We start from the raw sequence: 21,046 nt of genomic DNA on the forward strand, positions 1-21,046 counted from the left end.
CATTAGTGGATGCAGCTAAAAATGCTTTTGGAATTAATGTCAATCGAGTGTTTAGGCTCTTTAAATGTAATATGGGGGGCAACATGAAGTTGGTTCGTAGCATGTTGATCTGGTGGTCTTTGTTTCACAGTCTCGGGTTCGTTTTCAAAATGGGAGAGAACAAATGTACTACAGTGCTACAGATTCGTCTTTTTAAATTGTCTGTTTATATATATATAATGCCAACACTAGAAGTTACAGCAATTCTCTCAAATTCCAGATAACTATATGGAAAGTAAAAGCGAATATGATATGTGTTAACAAAACTACACGACATAAGCTCAGTAACCTAATGTCTCTCGAATAATTATTATTGACAATAAATTTTAGAGGTTCGTGGAAAACCTTTTCATGTACGAGTTGTAGCGAAATAACATAAAATAATTATTTTTGTTGTAAAAGTTACAGTTCTCACGCAATATTTCTATTCATATAAATTAAATATATTCATTTTCTCAATGTATGCAAATCACATAATGCAGCTTAATTTTTTTTTAAAGAGAAAATTCCTCGTTGATCGTAGAAAATGATTACTTACTGCAATTAAGGAACACCGAAATTGAGTAGAATTTATATGAAGATTATCGGGTAAAATTATGAATTTATTATTTAAACAATACCGAGGAAAACTACTACTTGCTGCAACGGGTTGTTTAAAACATCAAGGAATACAGACTTTTTGTTGTTGTTGTAACTCGAAACACAACCTCATCCATTATCAGTTTCGAATCAGAAATAGACCAAAAGTAACAACAGTAACTAAAATTCGTCAGCTGTAATTATTGTGACTATTTTGTCCACTCTTTTTCGCTAACTATGGGGAAGGCAGAATAGTGTGAAGATTTTTAATTAAATTATTTCAGGGAACTCGGAAATAAAGTGTTCAGTGTTTCCAGCGGGGGGAAAAAACTGTATATATTTGTCACTAATGAACGTAACCGGTCTAACAAGCCGAAGAAGGAACTACTTTATCTTCACAGGTTAAAAGAACGTGATTTTCCTTTCTGTCTCTTTCAGTTATTAAAGAAAAGTGTTAATCTTCATCTTAAATGTTGTTAAACACACATTGCAAGATTTTTCAGTAAATTTGCGACGCGTCACTGAAAAAACATATTATCATTACTTCTTCGTTTTTTCTTACTGTTATGCATAACATGCGAAATATGGATTTTACTCAACAATTAATATTAGCAATATAATTTTATTAACCTGTTACTCGTATTGCATATACTGTCCCTCTCGAGACAAAGGGGCGTATCTCATATTTTCAATTTTTCCAGAAGATAAGTTTAAAGATGTTATCATAAGTTTATTTTACCGTGTTCTGCCAAAGTTTAATTTCATCTCGTAAGTTACATACCTAACACGAAGGAAATCAAAGTAAATTTTAAAAGAATGTGATAGAATAAATAATGAGAAAAGGTTTTAACTTGTCTCCTGAAAAGTTAAGAAAATGAGATACGCCCCTTTGTCTCGAGAGGAACGATACATCTAGAGTAATTGTAGTTTAAGAACGACGGAGTGCAGTACGTTTGCATGTTTCGTTGTAGGGTTTTGCATATTTAGGTGTTTTGTTTTTAATTTGGTATCGATATGTTGTCTTAATACATATCCGTTACAGCTGAATTAGCGAAGTTTTAGTGTATATAATGTATGTTTTAGAAGTTTTTGCATCTTTCTCCGTCTTTGGATATAAATGTATGATCCATAGAATTATTACATTTAGCCATTTTTTTAAAAATTCATTCACTAAAATCAGTTCCTGGAGTGACGAATATCAATAGGAAGATGACTTGATTTAAAAGGTTATAGTAATTTCTTATCGATTGAAATACATCCGTGGAGTTTCTAGAGTTATGTTGAAGAGGAGTAGTTGTGCGTAGATCACATGTTGAGATCAAACGAGACAGTTCAGCGCCATTTGCAGCCATGGTAAAAATTCCGGTTCAGATACGTGAAATGCTGCTAGTGATGAGATTATCTTTTTATTTGCAAATGTACTTAACATAGGATGCGATCATATGGAAATGTTATGTTCAGTTCGATTCCAGTCGACTCGTTATGAATTTACTTGAGTTGGATTATGTACTGGTACACATCTAGTGGGCGGAAAAAAACTTTTCTCGAGTTCAATATTTTAATCGAAAAAGTTACTTTTTAACAACCTCATGACAAAAGTTTTGCCAACTTCGTAATTTCGGTAAATTTGAGGAAAGGTTTCTCTTGGATGTAAGATATCTAATACAGAATATTCTGCTAGTCTTTCAAGCCTCTACTTTGCAATTCGATTATCATTTTTTAAAGTTAACAGAAGAAATTAATTATTATTATTATGACCACTAATAACAAATATTAAAACTCTACCAAAATTCCATAAACGTTGTATGCAAATATAAGTGAAATATTGTTTGGTCCTGTCCCTTTCCACCAAACATTAAAAACACAGTTACATGAAGATGAACCGGCGAATCTACTTCATTGAAATTATTCAATTGTCGTATGTGTTTTACACAGGGCCAATCTACAGATTTCTTATAGATACCCAAGTCTTAATATGCTTATTATTTTTACTTACGGATACGGGAGTCTAATATGGTGAATTAGGGGGAAAATAGCTTCTCTTAAACTTGAGAGTAAAGTTTCCACACGTAGAAATAGAACTCTAACTTGGAAGTGTAAAGACAATAGATTTTTTAAAACTTAAGTTCCAAACTTTCATTTAAAATATTCATGAACTATAACTCATTTGCATTAGTAGATATAATACATTTGATCAATAGAAAGTAGAGTACAATTATTGGATTTTCGTCTCTACTTTTTCTCTGAATTTTTAGTACATAGTTGCATGTATACTTCGTTTTGTTACTGCATATCGATTTGATGGCTAGATGTTATTAATTTTATTCTGAATGGGTTTCTTGTGTACGTTTTATTTTTCTGTGCTGATACTTAAAAAGACCGTTGCGAGAACAGCAGTTTAGTAATCAATAATACAGTACAAATATTAGTATATGCTTATAATCGATTCTGGTTATACTCTCTCTTTCCAAACAAAGGCCGTATTTTAACTTACATTTAACAACATTCTTGTTTTGTCAGTCTGTATCGGTTTCCTAAACTATTGACCATGAATATGAATTCACGTTGTAGAGTGTTAATAACTTCCACTTGTAACACTAGTAGAGTGTTTAATTTCTCCCACGGGCTTTTTGCTTATGCATCGAACCCTACACGTTATACAGCCCACCCAACATAAGTGTATAAATGGTTGCATACGTTTCAGGCATTTTCGTACAGAAATAGCCTCAATAGTTCGGAGAGAATTTTTGCAGAGAATATTTTAACATGAAGCTAAAATATTTTGTACTGCTGGAAATAATAATAATAATAATAATAATAATAATAATAATAATAATAATAATAATAATAATAATAATAATAATAATAATAATAATAATAATAATAATATAACAACAAGCCGAGATGAACCGAACTCTGAAGCTTATGGTTAAAAAGGATAAAATAATCAGGAAATTTAAGTTTGTACCGGCAGTTGTCTCCAAAGGTTAATGATACTTTCTTACAAAATGTAAATAATTAATAGTGTTTAGAAGAACGATCACTGAAATTCTTGTCTTTTCACGAATTTCCACATTTTTATCCGCCATCCGCACAGGAACTAAAACTATATCCGCATCTGCACAGCTGATCGACGATTTGAAAAACAGAAGAAAATATTGAGAGTTGAAAGAGGAAGCTGAATGAAGATCGAGAAACGTGAAATTAATTAACCAACCTAACACAGTAGCAAATGTGGCACAGAGCTGTAGAAAAATGAGAATAACATCAAATATATATAAATTAGGATTTGGTAGTATCAGGTTGTCTAAAAATTATTGAGCATTTGGAGGTCAAAACTGAGAAGGCATTTATTGTCATTTAAAAATAACGTTATGAAACATCTGCTCAATTTTATTCAGTGATTTTCTGCCATTGTTCAGTGGCGGATCTAGAATGTAAAAACTTAGGTTGGGGCAGTCAGAACCCAGAATATGATAGATACAGGTATGTTATGAATTTACTATACATTTTCAAAACATATAAATAATAGCTTAAATTATTTCTTTCACTAAAAAAAAAAAAAAAAAAAAAAAAGGAGGCTAGGCTCTGTTCCGACAACACCATAATCCCGTCGCTGTAGAACTTATTATTTCTGATAAACAGTTGTGACACATGGTTTTACCGGCTTTAACACAATTCAGAGAATTCTACAGAGACCGAAACTAATAATAGTCAGAGGGTGTCAGGTACGGGGTATACGGTGGGTGTATTACATCCTCCCAGCCAAATTCTCTCAACTTGTGAAGGGGCGTTAAAGATGTGTGCGTTTATCGTTCTGCTCCACAGCAGCAACAGCGCGTTATGCACGATGCCTTCCCAGTCGTACCAAACGCACAGCATAGCTTTAATGGACGTCAGCGTGGGCTTTGGCACAGGCTGTGGAGATTCTCCTCACTCACATTGTTGTAGATTATTCACTCTTTAACACTCGTGAGTAACCTTTTTAGAAATAGCTAGAGTTCGTTAAATTTCAGTAGAGATTCGTAGATAGAAAATCTGTCGTGTAAATTTTGAGTCAGATCATGTGACACTCAAACATTGAACTTCTTTTTTGTAGCCAGCTTTCACATGGTTTATCATTGTAAAATTTTTAAATGTATCACAATTTTGCGGAAATTTTGCACACTGTTAGTTGTCAAGTAGGTTATTCTTGATCCACGGAGACTCAAACCTTGAGATTTGATTTTCTAGCGCCATTTCGTGCCAAAATGCTCAATACTTTTAGACTACCTTATAATTTTACTAGACACTTGAGTTCTAAAATTAAAATCTCGGAAATGGAGGAATCCAATTTTTACATAAATTATTACTAATATTTAGCCTTTACCAATGAACTGGATCTTCTAGAATTTTAAAGCTTAACAAATACAAATTTAAATTTGTATGTTGTAAAATGGGACTTGAGTCACATCTTAGGGAGTTCTGATATCAGTGGATTTCCTGTGAAAGAGGCATATCACTCTTCCCGTAGGGTCAAATATTTGCCGAGCTTTTAGTGGTGAAAGTGTATTTAAAATGCCTTGTATCTAGTGTACAACTTTATGCAAAACACTAAAAGATTTGTTTGGATAAGGGAAAAATTGAATGTCAATATATTTTGCATTTGCTTGTCAAGCATTCATGAGTAATCGAACTCTTACACAATTCAATTCCATCAATCTTGTTACCTCCGCTTCTTTGTGAAACTTGTTCGCTATATCGTGGTTACGAAAAGTCCGCTGCTGCGTTATACACCGGCCAGACAGACATGGCTATTCAGGCTTATGTAGTGAACACCTTTTTCTGACACCTATACTTTCCTAGATTGTCGAAGGACTGAATTTGCAGCGAATAATTGGAAATCACATCTCTTGCCATATATATATATATATATATATATATATATATATATATATATGTGTGTGTGTGTGTGTGTGTGTATGTGTACGGTGGCGGATCCAAGGGGGGCTATAGCCCCCCTTGACACTCAGGTATACACTGTTGGATAAAATGGGCTTCATTCCTGCTTTATACTAGATAAAGCGGCAAATTATGGTTTAGCTCCTCCCTTGATCGTATCCTGGATCCGCGCCACTATATATATATATATATATATATATATATATATATATATAACGTGGTCAAAAGTATCCGGACACCTGGCTGAAAATGACTTACAAGTTCGTGACGCCCTCCATCGGTACTGCTGGAATTCAATATGGTGTTAGCCCATCCTTAGCCTTGATGACAGCTTCCATTCTCGCAGGCATACTTTCAATCAGGTGTTGGAAGGTTTCTTGCGGAATGTTAGCCAATTTTTCACGGAGTGCTGAACTGAGGAGAGGTATCGATGTAGGTCGGTGAAGCCTGGCACGAAGTCGACGTTGCAAAACATCCTAAAAGTGTTCCATAGGATTCAAGTCAGGACTCTGTGTAGGCCAGTCCATTACAGGGATGTTATGGTTGTGTAACCACTCCGCCACAGGCCGTGCAGTATGAACAGGTGCTCGATCGTGTTGAAAGATGCAGTCTCCATCCCCGAATTGCTCTTCAACAGTGGGAAGCAAGAAGGTGCTTAAAACATAAATGTAGGTCTGCGCTGTGAGAGTGCCACGCAAAACAACAAGGGGTGGAAGCCCCCTGCAAGAAAAACGATGACCATACCGTAACACCACCACCTCCGAATTTTACTGTTGGCACTACACACGCTGACAGATGACGTTCACCGGGCATTCTTCATACCCACACCCTGCCATCGGACCGCCACATTGTGTACCGTGATTCGTCACACCACACAACGTTTTTTCACTGTTCAATCGACCAATGTTTACGCTCCTTACACCAAGCAAGGCGTCGTTTGGCATTTACGTGTGTGATATATGGCTTATGAGGAGCCACTCGACCATGAAATCCAAGCTGTCTCACCTCATGTCTAACTGTCATAGTACTTGGAGTGGATCCTGATGCAGTTTGAAATTCCTGTGTGATGGTCTGGATATATATTTACGACCCTCTTCAACTGTCGGCGGTCTCTGTCAGTCAACAGACGAGGTCGGCCTGTACGCTTTTGTGCTGTACGTGTCCTTAACGTTTCCACTTCACTATCACATCAGACACAGTCGACCTAGGGATGTTTAGGAGTGTGGAAATCTCGCGTACAGGCTTCTGACAAGTGACACCCAATCACTTGACCACATTCGAAAGCGTGAGTTCCGCGGAGCGTCCCATTCTGATTTCTCAGGATGTCTAATAACTACTGAGGTCGCTGATAATGAGTACCTGGCAGAAGGTGGCAGCACAATGCACCTATGAAAAACGTATGTTTTGGGGGTGTCCGGATACTTTTGATCACATAGTAAATATATATATAAACTTATTTTTTGCACAAATCACTTTTTCACATCACAATAACTGATGTAAAGCATGTTGAATCTGTGAAATGATTGTTAATAATAATAAAAAAATAATGGAATTACAAGTACAATTACCTAAATAATACAATTTGATTAGAAACATGAATTAACTTCACTAATGACCATCTTTTCATTGGTCCTTAGTGGCTCGTCTTGACTTACACGAAAGGATTTTAATTTGCTGAAAGTTTTTGTGTAAACTCAAGAAACTGATTAGGATTTAGGATTTAGATTTCTGGGCTTCTGGCATCAATGGCCATTTTGCCCGTCACTAGGAATGCGCACGAGTCGAGATTTAAGCCTGTCTCGACTCGTCTCAAGAAAATGTTGTCTCCACTCGAAAATATGTTTCTTTCTCCACTCGACTCGAATTCGAGACGAGACGTCTCAAAATTCTAATCAAGACAAAATATACGAGTTAAAATATACGCACACATCAGCTAGAAAATTATGACTATCTACCTAATTGTCAGTATGTCCACCTTCGGCACGGCGAGTCAAGACAAAATATACGAGTTAAAATATACGCACACATCAGCCAGAACATTATGAGTACCTACCTAATTGTCAGTATTTCCACCTTTGACACGGATAACGACGGCGACGCGTCTTGGCATGGACGCAATGATCCTTGGTAGCTCGCTGGAGAGAGTGACACCACATGTGCACACACAGGTCATCTAATTCCCGTAAATTCTGGGGAGCGGGGCGATGCACTCTGACGTCACGTTCAATCACATCCCAGATGTATTCGATTGGATTCAGATCCGGTGAGTTGGGGGGCCAGCATATCACTTGGAACTCGCCCCTGTGTTCCTCGAACCACTCCATTACACTCCTGACCTTGTGACATGGTGCATTATCTCGTCGAAAAATAACCTACCGTTGGGAAACATGGTCGTCATGAAGGGGTGTACGTATTGTGGAAGCAGTGTGGATGCTCACATAAATGTTCCCCAAAGCATAATTAAGCCGCCGGCCATCTTGTCTCCGTCCCGCAGTACAGGTGTCAAGGAGCTGTTCCCTTGGAACACGACGGATTCACACCTTCCCATCTCATTCACAGAATTTATGAAATTCACTTTTCGCAATAGTTTTATACAAACTAGATAATCAAATATCATTATTATTGTTGTTTGAAGTACAATCAAATATCACGACATTAATTATTAGTTTTAATTAACTGAATTGAGCTGAAAATTAAATCTTGATCTCGAAACATTAACTATTAAGTTATGCGTTCTGTACCTTTCTAAAGTAATAAATGCTGGAACTGGTTTCAAGGCTGACTCCAGTAAACACTTCTGGGTAAACACTTTCTTCAAAATAATATTAAAAATTATAGAAGGATTTTCGAGACATTCTAGTCGAGTCAGGATTTTTACAAGCAGTCTCGACTCGAAAACTCGAGCCGAAAGATACGTTTATCTAGACTCATCTCGAATTTTACAAAGTGTGTCTCGACTCGAATTCGAGTCGAGTCAAGTCGAGATTCGAGACATGTCTCGACTCATGCGAATCCCTACCCGTCACGTATGGGGGACGACGTCCCTCGGCGAGCACACTATCTGGGAAAAGGGAAGGAAGGAAGCGGCCTGGAACCTATAAGTTAGGTACCACCCCGGCATTTGCCTTGTGTGAATGAGGAAAATATTCGGGATGGCTGGCCTGAAAAAGCTTTTTACACTTTTTCGATCGAGTGCCGGGAATCGAACGCGCAACCGCTCACACGGAAGGCGAGAGCGTTAGCGACTACACTACGCGGGGTCACAAGAAACTAGTTAGCGTAGATCAGTGGTTAATGCTTTAGGTTTCTACGGAGAAGATCCTGTTATACTCTTGGCAGGTCCAAACTTTGCAACATGATTCAATTTCAATGTCAATCTATACGTAGTATGATAAGCAAGATTCTCTCCTATGGAGAAGGAAAGAGTAAGAGACTTTGGAATGACGGAGGGCTATGTATGAAGACAATGATTTACAAACTTATTTCCTTGAGTTGTTTCAGATTTGATATTATCAGGTAATTTCAACCATTTTCTAACTCATGTATGATCAGTATTTTTTTTTTCTTTATTCTCATATGTAGTGATTAGTGAAATAATACATTATACGCACAAAGAGTTCATAATGTCTTTGATATATGGCACTCATTGGACAACACGCTCCAAACGATAGAGGTTAATCTTAAAATGGAGATTTTCTTTTAATTTGTCAATTGCACAGCAAAAGCCTGTTTCAATTCTCCTTAGACTTAAAGTTACGTGTAAGTTGGATTGCATCTACCCAGGCTTTGTGATACCAGCAAAAGTACTTTATCTCACCTAATGGAGACATAGCAGTCAGAGGAGGTTAAACTACCTTTACCGCCGACTGTACTTATATACAGAGGCTGATCCAAGGGGGGAGCTATAGGGGCTATAGCCTCTCCCTTGACACTCAAGTATACACTGGACAAAATGGGCTTCAATCCTATTTTACACTGGATAAAACTGCAAACTATGGTTTAGCCCCTCCCTTGATCATACCCTGGATCCGCCACTGCTTATATATATAGTGTCCCTTGATATCTTTGTCATTGACCCGCAGTATTTCTGCCCCTTCTTAAAGAAATTGGGCTGGCTATGGCCTGTTTTTTGTTAGATAGTATATGTTAAACCCTTCTAGACTTAAGAATAATGACAGATAAAAATGGAGAAGGTTGCTGGACCCAATAGTCTCTCAGCCAATCACACGTCTTTCTTATCTTGGCTTCCCGTTCTTGAATGGAATTTCCCTGTGTATGTGTGTGCATATTTATATATTTGGTGTACACCTTTTAAGGAAAACTTCTCCTAGGGCTCTTCACACTGTTAAAAAAGAAATCGCCGCGGTCTTACAGGACAGCAATAATATTAAAGCAGCCGTAATAATTGAAAATTCCATTTGGAATGCTTATCATCATCACTTTTGAGGAAGAGACAGGGGTCCCCTGTAATAAACTGCATCCCCACCAACTTTCCATAATTACATAACATTACAATAGTAAGGAGTGGGGACAGTTTTAAGATTTTTTTTTTTCTAAAGAGTTATTATCGCCCTCGCGCAACAGATGTGAATTTTCTCATTCGTCTTGTAATTGGGGTTGGTTTGTGAATTGAAAGTAGACTAGGAGATGGGGGTAGAAACTAAGCATACGTGTGTGTGTGTATTTTTCTCAAATTTCTTTGTGGCTTGATGTAAGAGTGAGAGAGCAAAACCTTTTAAGTATATTTCTTCCCGTCTCCCCCAGCCCTTGCCCTAAAGCAACGTTCAGATGAATGGCTGTGTAGAGCCTTCTTCTTCTTCTTTTTCGTACCCCGTTCTCTACTCTTACCTCAACCATCACTTCTTTTTTAATTTTTTATTCACAAGTTCAGAAATTATAATTTATGTCTGAGGGGACGTGGAGGGAAGGCGACGAGGCCCCTGGAATGTTGCCCTGAATCGGTCCGCGCCGAGTCGAGCTGTGCGTATCTCCAGTAGCCGACAACAAACAAGTGAAGGTCCAAGCCCGCGGCATAAAAAAACAGCGTTGCCAGCTCTTTTTTTTACCCATATCTTTCTACGGAATGTATTTTTTTATTTATATAAATAAAGCAATATTCGTATTTGAATTGAAGGAAGGATAGAAGATAAACGAATACTTGAAGAATTTCTTTCTTTGAGCGTGTGAATACCAGCGTTTTAGAAAAAAAAAAAAAAAAAACGGAATCCATTGTGGTATTCGTGTTTCTGGTATTGAATTGGTATGTGGTATGCAGAGTATTATGTTGGTTTGTTGACAGTTTGGATTTCCGTACATAATAGGGTGTATCTTTTTCTTTCATACCATATACCTCACTTGTTGCCACCCTTAATATTTTATTATTTACTTATTAATTTATTTTTAACGCATGTTGCATTTTATGTTTTCCACGCTTTTGGAGGGCCTTAGCTCTGAAACTATGCATTTTCCCCCACAATTGCATGTAAACGTTTTTTCTTATTTTGATGTAAGAAATTTGCTCTTAAAATTTTGTTGGTATTGCCATTATAGATGTAAATTGTGATTTATGGTTACTTAGCGCTACTACGACCACGTAAGTTTGTGGCCGGCCAGTGATGTAGGGTCTATATTCAGCTGGAGATGGCGTGGTCGGTGCATCGGCTCCGAACTCCTTTATATTTAATGCTTTAGATTAGAGTTTTCTATTTATCAGTTCAAATAGGTTCCCAGTTGCCTCATGATGATAAATCAGCAACGAATATTCTGTACCCCCACCGAAAATTAAATGCAGGACCACTTGTACCCGAGACAAGGTTTCAGGAAGAACTTCGTGCATTTGTAAACTGTTTCCAAGAAAATTTCCGAAAGCTACCTTACATCATTAGATCAGTAAGACTAGAGGAAAACCAATTTAATCTCTCGTTTGCTTCGAAGAAAATTATGCAGTTTGCTTCAAGAAAGGATTCTCCCTCTTCCGAAAAATATAAGTACTGTTTGTAATAATAAGATGTCGTAAAACTCCGGACTGCTATGTGTACTGATAAAGTGTATAAAATTTGGACTGTTATGTGTAGTGATAGAGTGGTGTGTAGAATGTATTTACCAAATATACATGAAATACTTGTCCAGTTTCGTTTTTCTATATACAGTAAAAGAAAATATTAACAAACAGTTATGCCTCTATATTCTTTCAGCATTATCTATGTCTTGAATTTATTTTGTAATTTATTGAGTATTTATCTTCATTATTTTGAGTTATTAAGTGCCTATTTTACTGCCTATTTTTTTTTAAAATTTTAAGTGCCTATTTGCCCACCTATTTTCCAGGTTTTTAATGCCTAAACATCCGGTTTTTTATTGATCACTGTCTATTTGCGTAAGTTAATAATATATTTTATGGGTGTACACGGTTGTATTATTCTTTCAGTTGGGCGTTATTAATTTGTAAGTTGAGCATTTTGCTTTATAAGTACGCCAACAAGTCTCAAATATAAAAACTAAAAATGTGTGTTATATCCGTCTTTCTACAAAAGTATGACCAGTAAATTACAAGCAGCATATTTTGTAGAGTTCTCTTAAGTTTTGGGATAAGTCCAAGGTATCATGAACTTTTAGTGATTGGGATAACAGATGTTCCAAAAAGGAACGCAATGCACCAAATATATTTTATGAGGCGGAATCTCGAGCTTAAAGTGGGATCCGAACTACTGTATTTACTACGTTTGATTTCTATCTAAGAATTGATTCCCCTCCCAAACGCATTTATCATGCTTGTCTATTACTTGGCCACAGCGAGTAGTTCCTGGAACACATCAAAAAGCTCTTGGAATGAAAGGTATTTAAAAAGTCCAAAGAGAAAATTACAGATATTTGAGAGGAAATTATGTAGGTGGATTTTAACGTTCGCTGACTGAGATCATTTAATTTCTTTCCAAGTCAAGTTATTTTCTTTCAAAATCTTTCAGTTTTACGTCCCACGATTAGCTTTGTAGGCTACACTATGAAAGTGAATTTTATGATGGAATTGGCGAAATGAGAATGTAAGAAGGAACGGAAGAACCCGGAAAAATTCGACGGATACGATGTTGTTGTCCACAAATTCACATAGCCTGGGATCGAACCAGGGACTCACACCAGAAGTGAGCACTCTACTACTGAGCTACTATCACTTTCCCTTGGAGTCATGAGATCTCGATTGCATTTATAGGCTAAACAGCTAGAATTGTTACTGTTATTATTAAGTCCTGGGAGTAATGAGGTTTTTTTTTTTTTCTTCTTAATTTGTAGTTTGGGTCTAGAAATGTTTCTTCCATGTTTCTCGATTTTCAGCTTCCTCTTTTAACTTCCAATGTTTTCTTCAAATCATCGATCACTTATGTTCTTTCCTCGCTTTCCTTCCATCTTTCCTTCTATGACGATTTGAAAAAGACAATTTCTTCGCGGGATGTGTCCAATCCAATTGGCTTTTCTACGAAGGATGGTGGCTAGAAGCGTCCTTTTCTCTCCGATCCGTTTTAAAACACTTTCGTTTGTTACTCTTTCTATCCATTTTATCTTCTCCATCTTCCTCCAACACCTCATTTCGAAGCTTTCTAAATATTTCTTTTCTAATTTCCGTAATGCCTAAGTCTGATCCTCGCGATCCATAATGTCCAATACTCCATATGTAGCACTTGGCCAATTTCTCCCTTAGTCCAATATTTTAATGCTGCTATTAAGTTAAGAGTTATTAAGTCCAATATTAAGTTAAGACTGACCTTTTCGTGTTGAATGCTTCTTTGACTATGGCAATTCTCGACCTGATCTCTGATGCAGTACTTGTCTTTCGTCAAAATACTTCCCAAATATTTGACATGATCGACCTCTTCAAGTACTCTTTGTTCCTTTCTGATCCCAAGGGCGCATTTCCACGGGTGTCCTATGAAAATTTTCATTCTGTTTGGAGAAAGAGGAGGAAAGGTGATTTGGGCTTTGGAGAACTGATAACACTACCCTCTCCTCCTAGAATGAACATCATTCACCGTTACGTAATACAAATGGATTTATTTCATTCAAGTACTTCCTCAAGTCTTCCACATGTAGTGTTGTTTGTGTTAGATATTTTAATTTATCCAGTTCGTATTAAGGATGCATGTGCTCAAAGAAACAAAGTACATAAAATGCTGTACACAACAATTGCTATAATATTTCCTGTGTTCTAAAATGTGATGAAATTTCAGACTATAAAGTAACTACCTTTTGGATATTATTAATAGTAATACTGTTACCATTACATATGATCATTGGTCAGTATGTGTCAATATATTTATTTTTTCCCCCTTTTTTCTTTGCATAGAGTTCATCTCGTCGACCCCGAGAAAGAGCAGTGGCAGTGGATTGGGAGCTGGGTTGATTCGTCACCATGTAAGCAAGAGGCCGCCTCGAAATGCCATGGTGTGCGAATGTAGCTGCCGTTTACACGGCCGATTGCAGGTAAGTGTCTTTACAAGTACGCTAAAACTTATTAGTGTGAAGAAATATTCAGAAATGTAACCAATGACGAGACCAGAAGATAGTGAAATACCAGAGGCAGTAGTCTCTCCTTCTCCTTCTTCTTTTTTTAAATCAACGTTGCACTGTTACAGCCTGTGTGGTAATACGCTGTCACTGCTATGCAAGGGCAGTTATCTTCCAGTGGAAAGATTCAACGATTATTTATTTCCATCCAGTAGTTTTCTTACCTGATTAGCAGCCTGTTAAAGTTTTTTTTTTTTTTTTATTTGATTTAAATGAAAATCACGACTCTATCTTCCAATATCAGCTTCTATATCATAGGTCGGCACGAAACACATGGCCTGTATGTATGTTATACTCACCAGCAAAAATTGATATACGCAATGTATTATACATATTTTTTTTAAAAATGGATACTCACCGGCCACTTCGTACTTGTACTACTCTGCGTGGTGGGTCTTAGCTAACCAACGCAGCAACGGCACCCGGATCAGTCGCTTCCGAGCTCTGGTAGAGTAAGTATCGTTTATTGTGAGAACCATGTTCATAAAAAACGACATCGAAATTTGTGGAAGCTCAAAATGCAGCGTTTGCTTGAGCAACGAGACGCCATTAAATTATGCTTCAAATTTGGAAAAACCGCTTGAGAGGCGTTCACCTGATCAAGCAGATCTACCAGAACTAAGCCCTGCCAAGAGCCCAGATTTTCCGTTGTCAGGGAGATTTCAAGAACGGACGGGAAAACGTGGAGGGCGACGAACGCTCTGGACGCCCTTCGACGAGTCGTGTGTACGAAACTTTTGTCAAAGTGAATGAATTCTTAGGACCAAGACCGTCGTTTGAGTGTGAGAATGATAGCTGAAGAGCTGAATCTATTCAAAACAGTGGTGTACAAAGTTGTTAGTGAAATTTTGAATATGCCCTGGATTTGTGCAAGTTGGTGCCAAAAATGATGGGTGACGGACAAACTGGAAAACGACCTGACAGTTCTCGTCAAATGTTGGAGTACGTGGAGAATGAACTGAATTTTTTAGACAACGTAACAACAAGCGACGAAATATGGTTGTTCCAATAGGACCCTGAAAGCAAGCGCCAAAATTCGAGTGGCACACCAAGGAGTTCCTGCGCCTCAAAAAGGCAAGGATGTCCAAGTGCAGGGTCAAGACAATGCTCATCGTCTTCTTTGACAATGAAGATTGTGCTTACTACACGAGAACGCGGCTTACTACGTGGAAATGCTGGAAGCTCTGTCACGTAGTGCTGCCACGAGACGAGACATAACTTTTCAAGGCGAGACACGAGACTAGACATCTCGTGAAATGTCTCGTCTCGTCTCCTGTCTCGAAAATGCAAACACAGTTTTAGAATTTGTTTTAAAAAAATATTAGCTCGAAATAAATTATTTGCTTTCGAAATGTATACTAGCGTTTATTATTTCAAATGAGGACTATCCTACAACAGGAAATACCTAAAGTTATTTTTTTAAAAAATGATTCTTACGGACAGCTTTCATTTCCATTTTTCAATTTTCTGATAGTTCTTCAGACTCAAGTACAGTGCTAAAGCATTCATCGACACCAGCGTTTCAGCATTTCGTTCCGGGGGCTGGTGGGGATACCTATGTATTAAAATCCTGTCGTAGAAGTACAAGTTCTCTTAATTGCAATTTTATCAGTAACCAACCTGAAGTCTCGTCTCGTGGCAACATTGTCATCACGATAACGTGCAAGTCACACCGCGTTCGTTGTGATGTCATTGCTGGCTGCCAATAGCCAAGGAGAGTACTTAGAAGAATTTTAACAAGTTGTACCAATCGGATCAGTAAATTATATTTCCTGGATCCAGTCTAATTACTTTCTGGACAAACCTGTACGTTGGTATAAGCTTGCGACACGTTATTCTAATCTTCTGGTGGGAGAGAGAGTTGATTCGAACATGTGAATATTGTGGCATGATGGCAAGGTTCGTATCTTACAAAGAATGCACACTAACACGTACGCATAAATTCATTTCGGGAGGGTTCCAAAGATTTTTGGGGATCCAGATTCAATATGAGGATAAATTATTATTAAAATTTGTAAAATCACCCATGAAATTAGACTAAATTCACGGAAAACTCGAGGTTTCTGGGGGAAGAGGGCTCCGGACCCCTAGGACCCAACTCATACGTATGTCCGTGAGTGCACAGCTTGTCAGTGAAATCTAACTCCTATACCACAACACTGGCAACGTCACTTTAATTGGATTGGTCGACGTAAGAGCAGCATTCAAGGTCAAACGTCAGTTCGCCTTATGCTTATAATAGTTGACTTATTTCAATTAAGTTTCTTTGATGCAGAGAAAACGCAATTCGTACAGTACTGGAAACTGCCTTATACGGCCATTTCAGTAGGAATGGTTAACAAACAGAAAATTGCGTGTATATTCCAAGATTTACTCGGAATCTACCGGAAGTAAACAATGCCGGAAGTAATTATGGAAGTATGGCAGGTATGACCCAACCATTGTCTACTCCAAAAGATCCTTTGTTTTAGAAAACACTCGAAATATTTGACCTGTTTTGCACGCCCCTCCGCCCTCTCCATCATTTCGTATAAATAACAGAATAGACCTACACTATCTTCTAAAAGTAGCATCTTCCAGGGAAACTTATTGCGCGGGGACGTTACGTTTTGAAATAACTATAATATAGGACTTGAGCCCTACCTTGCCTCTTGTTTGGATGCCCATACTGTTATGTGATATGATAGAAACCACATTGTACATTATTTTCTTCTGATCTTCTACTTTATTCGGTTTACCGTTCATACATTGTGTAAACAAGCAATCAATTCCATCATTTGCACACATAGTTTTGAAAGTAAAACAAACATCTCTATGCTACAGCATTTAAGAGGCCCCATCACAGCGAAATTAAAATACCGCTAATTTTACAGTAATTCTGTGATATCTTCAAATAGATAAAAGATAATCAAAAAGTGGTACAAGACCTCCCTAGACAATATTATTTTACATGAGATACCATTATCACCACTCACGTATCTACTTTCGATTTCCAGCCATTTAGAAACCCGGTATTTATTTTCGCGTTTCTAAATGGCTGCAAACGGAAAGCCACTAGGTGACTCGTGATAACGGTACCTCATGCAAAATAATATTGTCTCGGGCGCGCTTGTTCCACATTTCGATTATCTTTTATCTATTTGAAGATATCAGGGAATTACTGTAAAATTAGCGGTATTTTAATTTCGCAGTGATAAGGCCTCTTAATCTATGTTTAAATAGTTACCTGTAATGTATTTTGTGTGCCTATTTCTTTAGTATCTGATATACATCTTCCCTAAACTGACATCTTACGTTTTTGCATACTTATAAACGTAAAGAATAAAAGTGTTGAAAGAAAAAGGATTATACCTGGACGTAAAATTCAAAACTACAATACCATTTAAAAAGTGTAAAAATAAAAGTAGAAACCGTAAAAATACACTTACAATTTGTGAGTTGTAAACTCTAGACATCCGTGCAGTGCAATTGCCATACCTTAGTTGTGTTGTGTGATTTACTGTATGAGGAAATTGTAGTGCGGATTCGAGTTTGTAACCCGTGTATTGGAGCAATAAGTGTACTAAGATGCCATTCTGCTATATGTATCGAAAGCAACTGTCCTTAACAGTATACAGACATAGGCTTGGGTTGCCACCTTTTGATAAGCCTAAAGCAACACACGTATCGTCTATATGCAGATCGCTGGCTCTTTAGACTTAAGTGTGTACATGGAACAGTTTATTAAGAAAAATAGGAAGAACATAATGCATGAATTAAAATTTAAACCTAGCCACAGCAGGCATAAAACTCATAGCGCCAGTGTGCTGAACAGAACAGAAATTATGAACCAATGGACTGATCAAAGAATTCACACCGTTGGCGGTGATTTTACTTCGGATGGCACGATTTATTTATTATTTTTTTTTTTTTGTGCAATATTAACATATTGATATCTTGATGGTCATAGGTACATAATGTGGGTCGAATTTTACAAATATTACTAATAAGCATTTCTTTCGTATCCTCTTATGCATAATTCGAGATATCGAAAATTTTCTTAAAATGCAAGATGCCGCGCCTGATTTGGGACAAGTAGCAATCTAACAAAGATATAAATAGAGGAGGCCAGCCTCCCTATAAAACTGTTGGGCCACGGATAAGGTTGTTTCAATTTTCAGAAATACAAGGTCATGGTCTCCCCGTACCAAAATATCTTCCTTACGAAAAACATACAGAACTCTCGGAGGCTTATGTGGTTCGGATATCACGTTATGCTTAGGCTCATGTCTCGCTGCTGAAAGGGACACCAAATTCAAATCAAATCCAGAAAAAACCGTGAGAAGACATCGTTAGAGAAAGTGAATAGTGAACGGAAACCAAGAATAGGTAAAAGCAATCGCTGAACATTCAAGAGGGCGATCACAAAGAACCATTGAGCTAGTGTGGCACAACTGACTGAAGAACTCAATCAATATCTGGAACTATAGTTTCTTGAGAAACATCTTATCGTCACCGCCAACGCGGTAGTGCAGGCGCTGAGAACGTAAAACATGGGCCACCGATTATTGCAAGAGTAATGGTCCAGTGAGTCATCTTTTTCATCTTGTTTCCAGCAAATTGAGGGATAACCGTGATCATCTCAGTGATTTCGATTCTCACCACGACGAGCTAGAATATGAAGAGAGAGGGAGAGAGAGAGATTCATCCGGATCCAAAGGCTGTCGGATCTTTAGCTACCCTTGAGCTTCAAATTTAAATTCCAGTGGATAAAGTGGTACTTGTGGTATACAATTAAAGATGAAATCTTTCACTTTTACGTCTCTCATGGCTTGTAGGGCGAAGGAGGTGGAGGAATAATTAAAGTGAATGATGTGAAATTAATTGATGCAATGAGAGTGTGGGAGAAAACTGGAGAACCCCTAGAAAACCTATAGATACGATGTTGTCATCATATGACTTGGAATCGAACCAGGGCCCCTCGTAGCAGAGATGAATGCTCTAGTGCTGAACTACCATGCCCCTAAGCACTTGATTGTGGATATAAAGTTTTAGCACATTATTTGCTGTTTAAAATAATACTATTTAGGGTCGTTTGCTATACAGAACCATTATCGCATATGTGCATAGACTTGTGTAATAACCACTTGAACTGGCTTCCTCAATGTTACGTAATTTTTCTATGATCAAGTGCGAAAATGATGAATCTGTCTGTTGGTGCAGTTTCCATGTTAACTGCTGACTGTTTCACTTTCTCAACGAGAACTTAAGTCACTAACTCAAAAGAAGAAAAGGAAAAAAAACAAGATTTTATATATATATATATATAAACCAACCTCTAAGCTGAATGAAATCTCCCTCCGCTCTGAGACAGGAGAATAGCCTCGATCTCTATGAATTATTCATTGGTCGAGATGTTGTTCAATTGTTGCAAGGCAAGTGCAATTAACCGAGTTTGCACAAGGCCAAACGCCTCGTAAAGCATAGAAAGTTTGTCTTTGCTTTGCCACATGTATTTTATATATATATGTATATATATATCCTAAGCAGAAAACTTTTTTTTTTTTTTTAACACACAAAGAACGTTGTTTCTCTCGAGGATCACGCTTTCAGATTGGACATTCAGTGAAACAACTGAAACTAAAACTACTATCTCCTTTACTTATATTTTATCCTTCAAAAAACATAATAGAGAGAAATCAACGAAACAAATATTTTCAAGATGTTCTCAGTAAAATTATGAATGTTCAAGATCTTTTTGTTCTGTCTCTCAGATGAAATATCTCTCAGCTTCTTTCCGAACCACTCGCAGAACTCAACACGCCGGCCCGGACCACATTCGTTTAACGCGTCCGTAAGCGGTTTGGGTACAAAACCTCGCGGCGACAACCTCACCTCCCAAAACCTCGCGGCCCAAAATCTCGCCAGGCCGAAACCTCGCCGCCTAAAACCTCGCGGGACAAAATCTCGCCGGGCCAAAACACCGCCTGGCCAAAACGTCGCGGGCCAAAATCTCGCGGGGCCAAAACCTCGCCACCCAAAACCTCGCGGGCCAAAATCTCGCCGGGCCAAAACCTCACGCCCCAAAATATCTCCATACCCAAAATCTCGCCTGACCAAAATGTAAATTTTCCAACAGATGATAAGGATGACGGTATAAAAGACGCTGTTTCAGAAGAAGTATCACGGGTATTTGACCAAGTCCCGCGATACCATATGAAAATTATATTTCTGTATTAGAGGATTTCAATGTGAAGGTAGGGCGACAGGATGTTTTTAAACTGGTTATAGGGAAAGAAAGTCTGCATAAGGAAAGTAATGACAACTAACGAGGTTAGTTTCGTGAAGTTTGGAACATCCAAAAACTTAAAATTTTAACAAAAATCTAATAATTTTTATGAAAATATGAAATAATATATGAGTTTTTACGACGTCCTTTGATTATGTCCTATAGGTTAAAGGAGACGTAGATGACCAGGATGAAGGAAATGATCGAATAAAGAAAGTGGGAGGAAATAGGAATAAGCCGAGAAAGCCCACGCACACGATGTTTTGTACCTTCTTCTTCTTCTTCTTATTATTATTATTATTATTATTATTATTATTATTATTATTATTATTATTATTATTATTATTATTATTATTATTATTATTATTATTATTATTATTATTTGTAATGTGGAATTGCATATTAAGAAACACATTGGGTAAATTTTAAAGAAAACTTTCATTCGCGGCGAGGTTTTGGCCCGGCGAGATTTTGGGTGGCGAGGTTTTGGCCCGGCGAGATTTTGTCCCGCGAGGTTTTGTCCCGCGAGGCTTTGGCCGGCGAGATTTTGGGCGGCGACGTTTCGGCCGCGAGATTTTGTCCGTATCCCTCCGTAAGCTTTAGGCGGTAAAGTTTCATCTTCAGATCTTTTACCATGTTCCTTAAAGAGGTACGTGTCATTCC

General features: G+C 37.6%; 1 protein-coding gene across 2 annotated transcripts in view; it reads left to right on the forward strand.

Moving 5' to 3' along the window:
* Window positions 1-21,046, forward strand: part of LOC145668296 (uncharacterized) — a 259,797-nt gene that overhangs the window by 167,271 nt on the left and 71,480 nt on the right. For both annotated transcript variants that reach the window (XM_081736022.1, XM_081736023.1), the window contains one exon: window positions 13,895-14,031. In XM_081736022.1, coding sequence (XP_081592148.1) covers window positions 13,895-14,031 — 137 coding nt within the window. The remainder of the gene's footprint in view (window positions 1-13,894; window positions 14,032-21,046) is intronic.

Source organism: Thermobia domestica, chromosome 13, assembly GCF_964235325.1.
Source record: "Thermobia domestica chromosome 13, izTheDome1.hap1.1, whole genome shotgun sequence".
Classification (NCBI taxonomy): Eukaryota; Metazoa; Arthropoda; class Insecta; order Zygentoma; family Lepismatidae; genus Thermobia; species Thermobia domestica.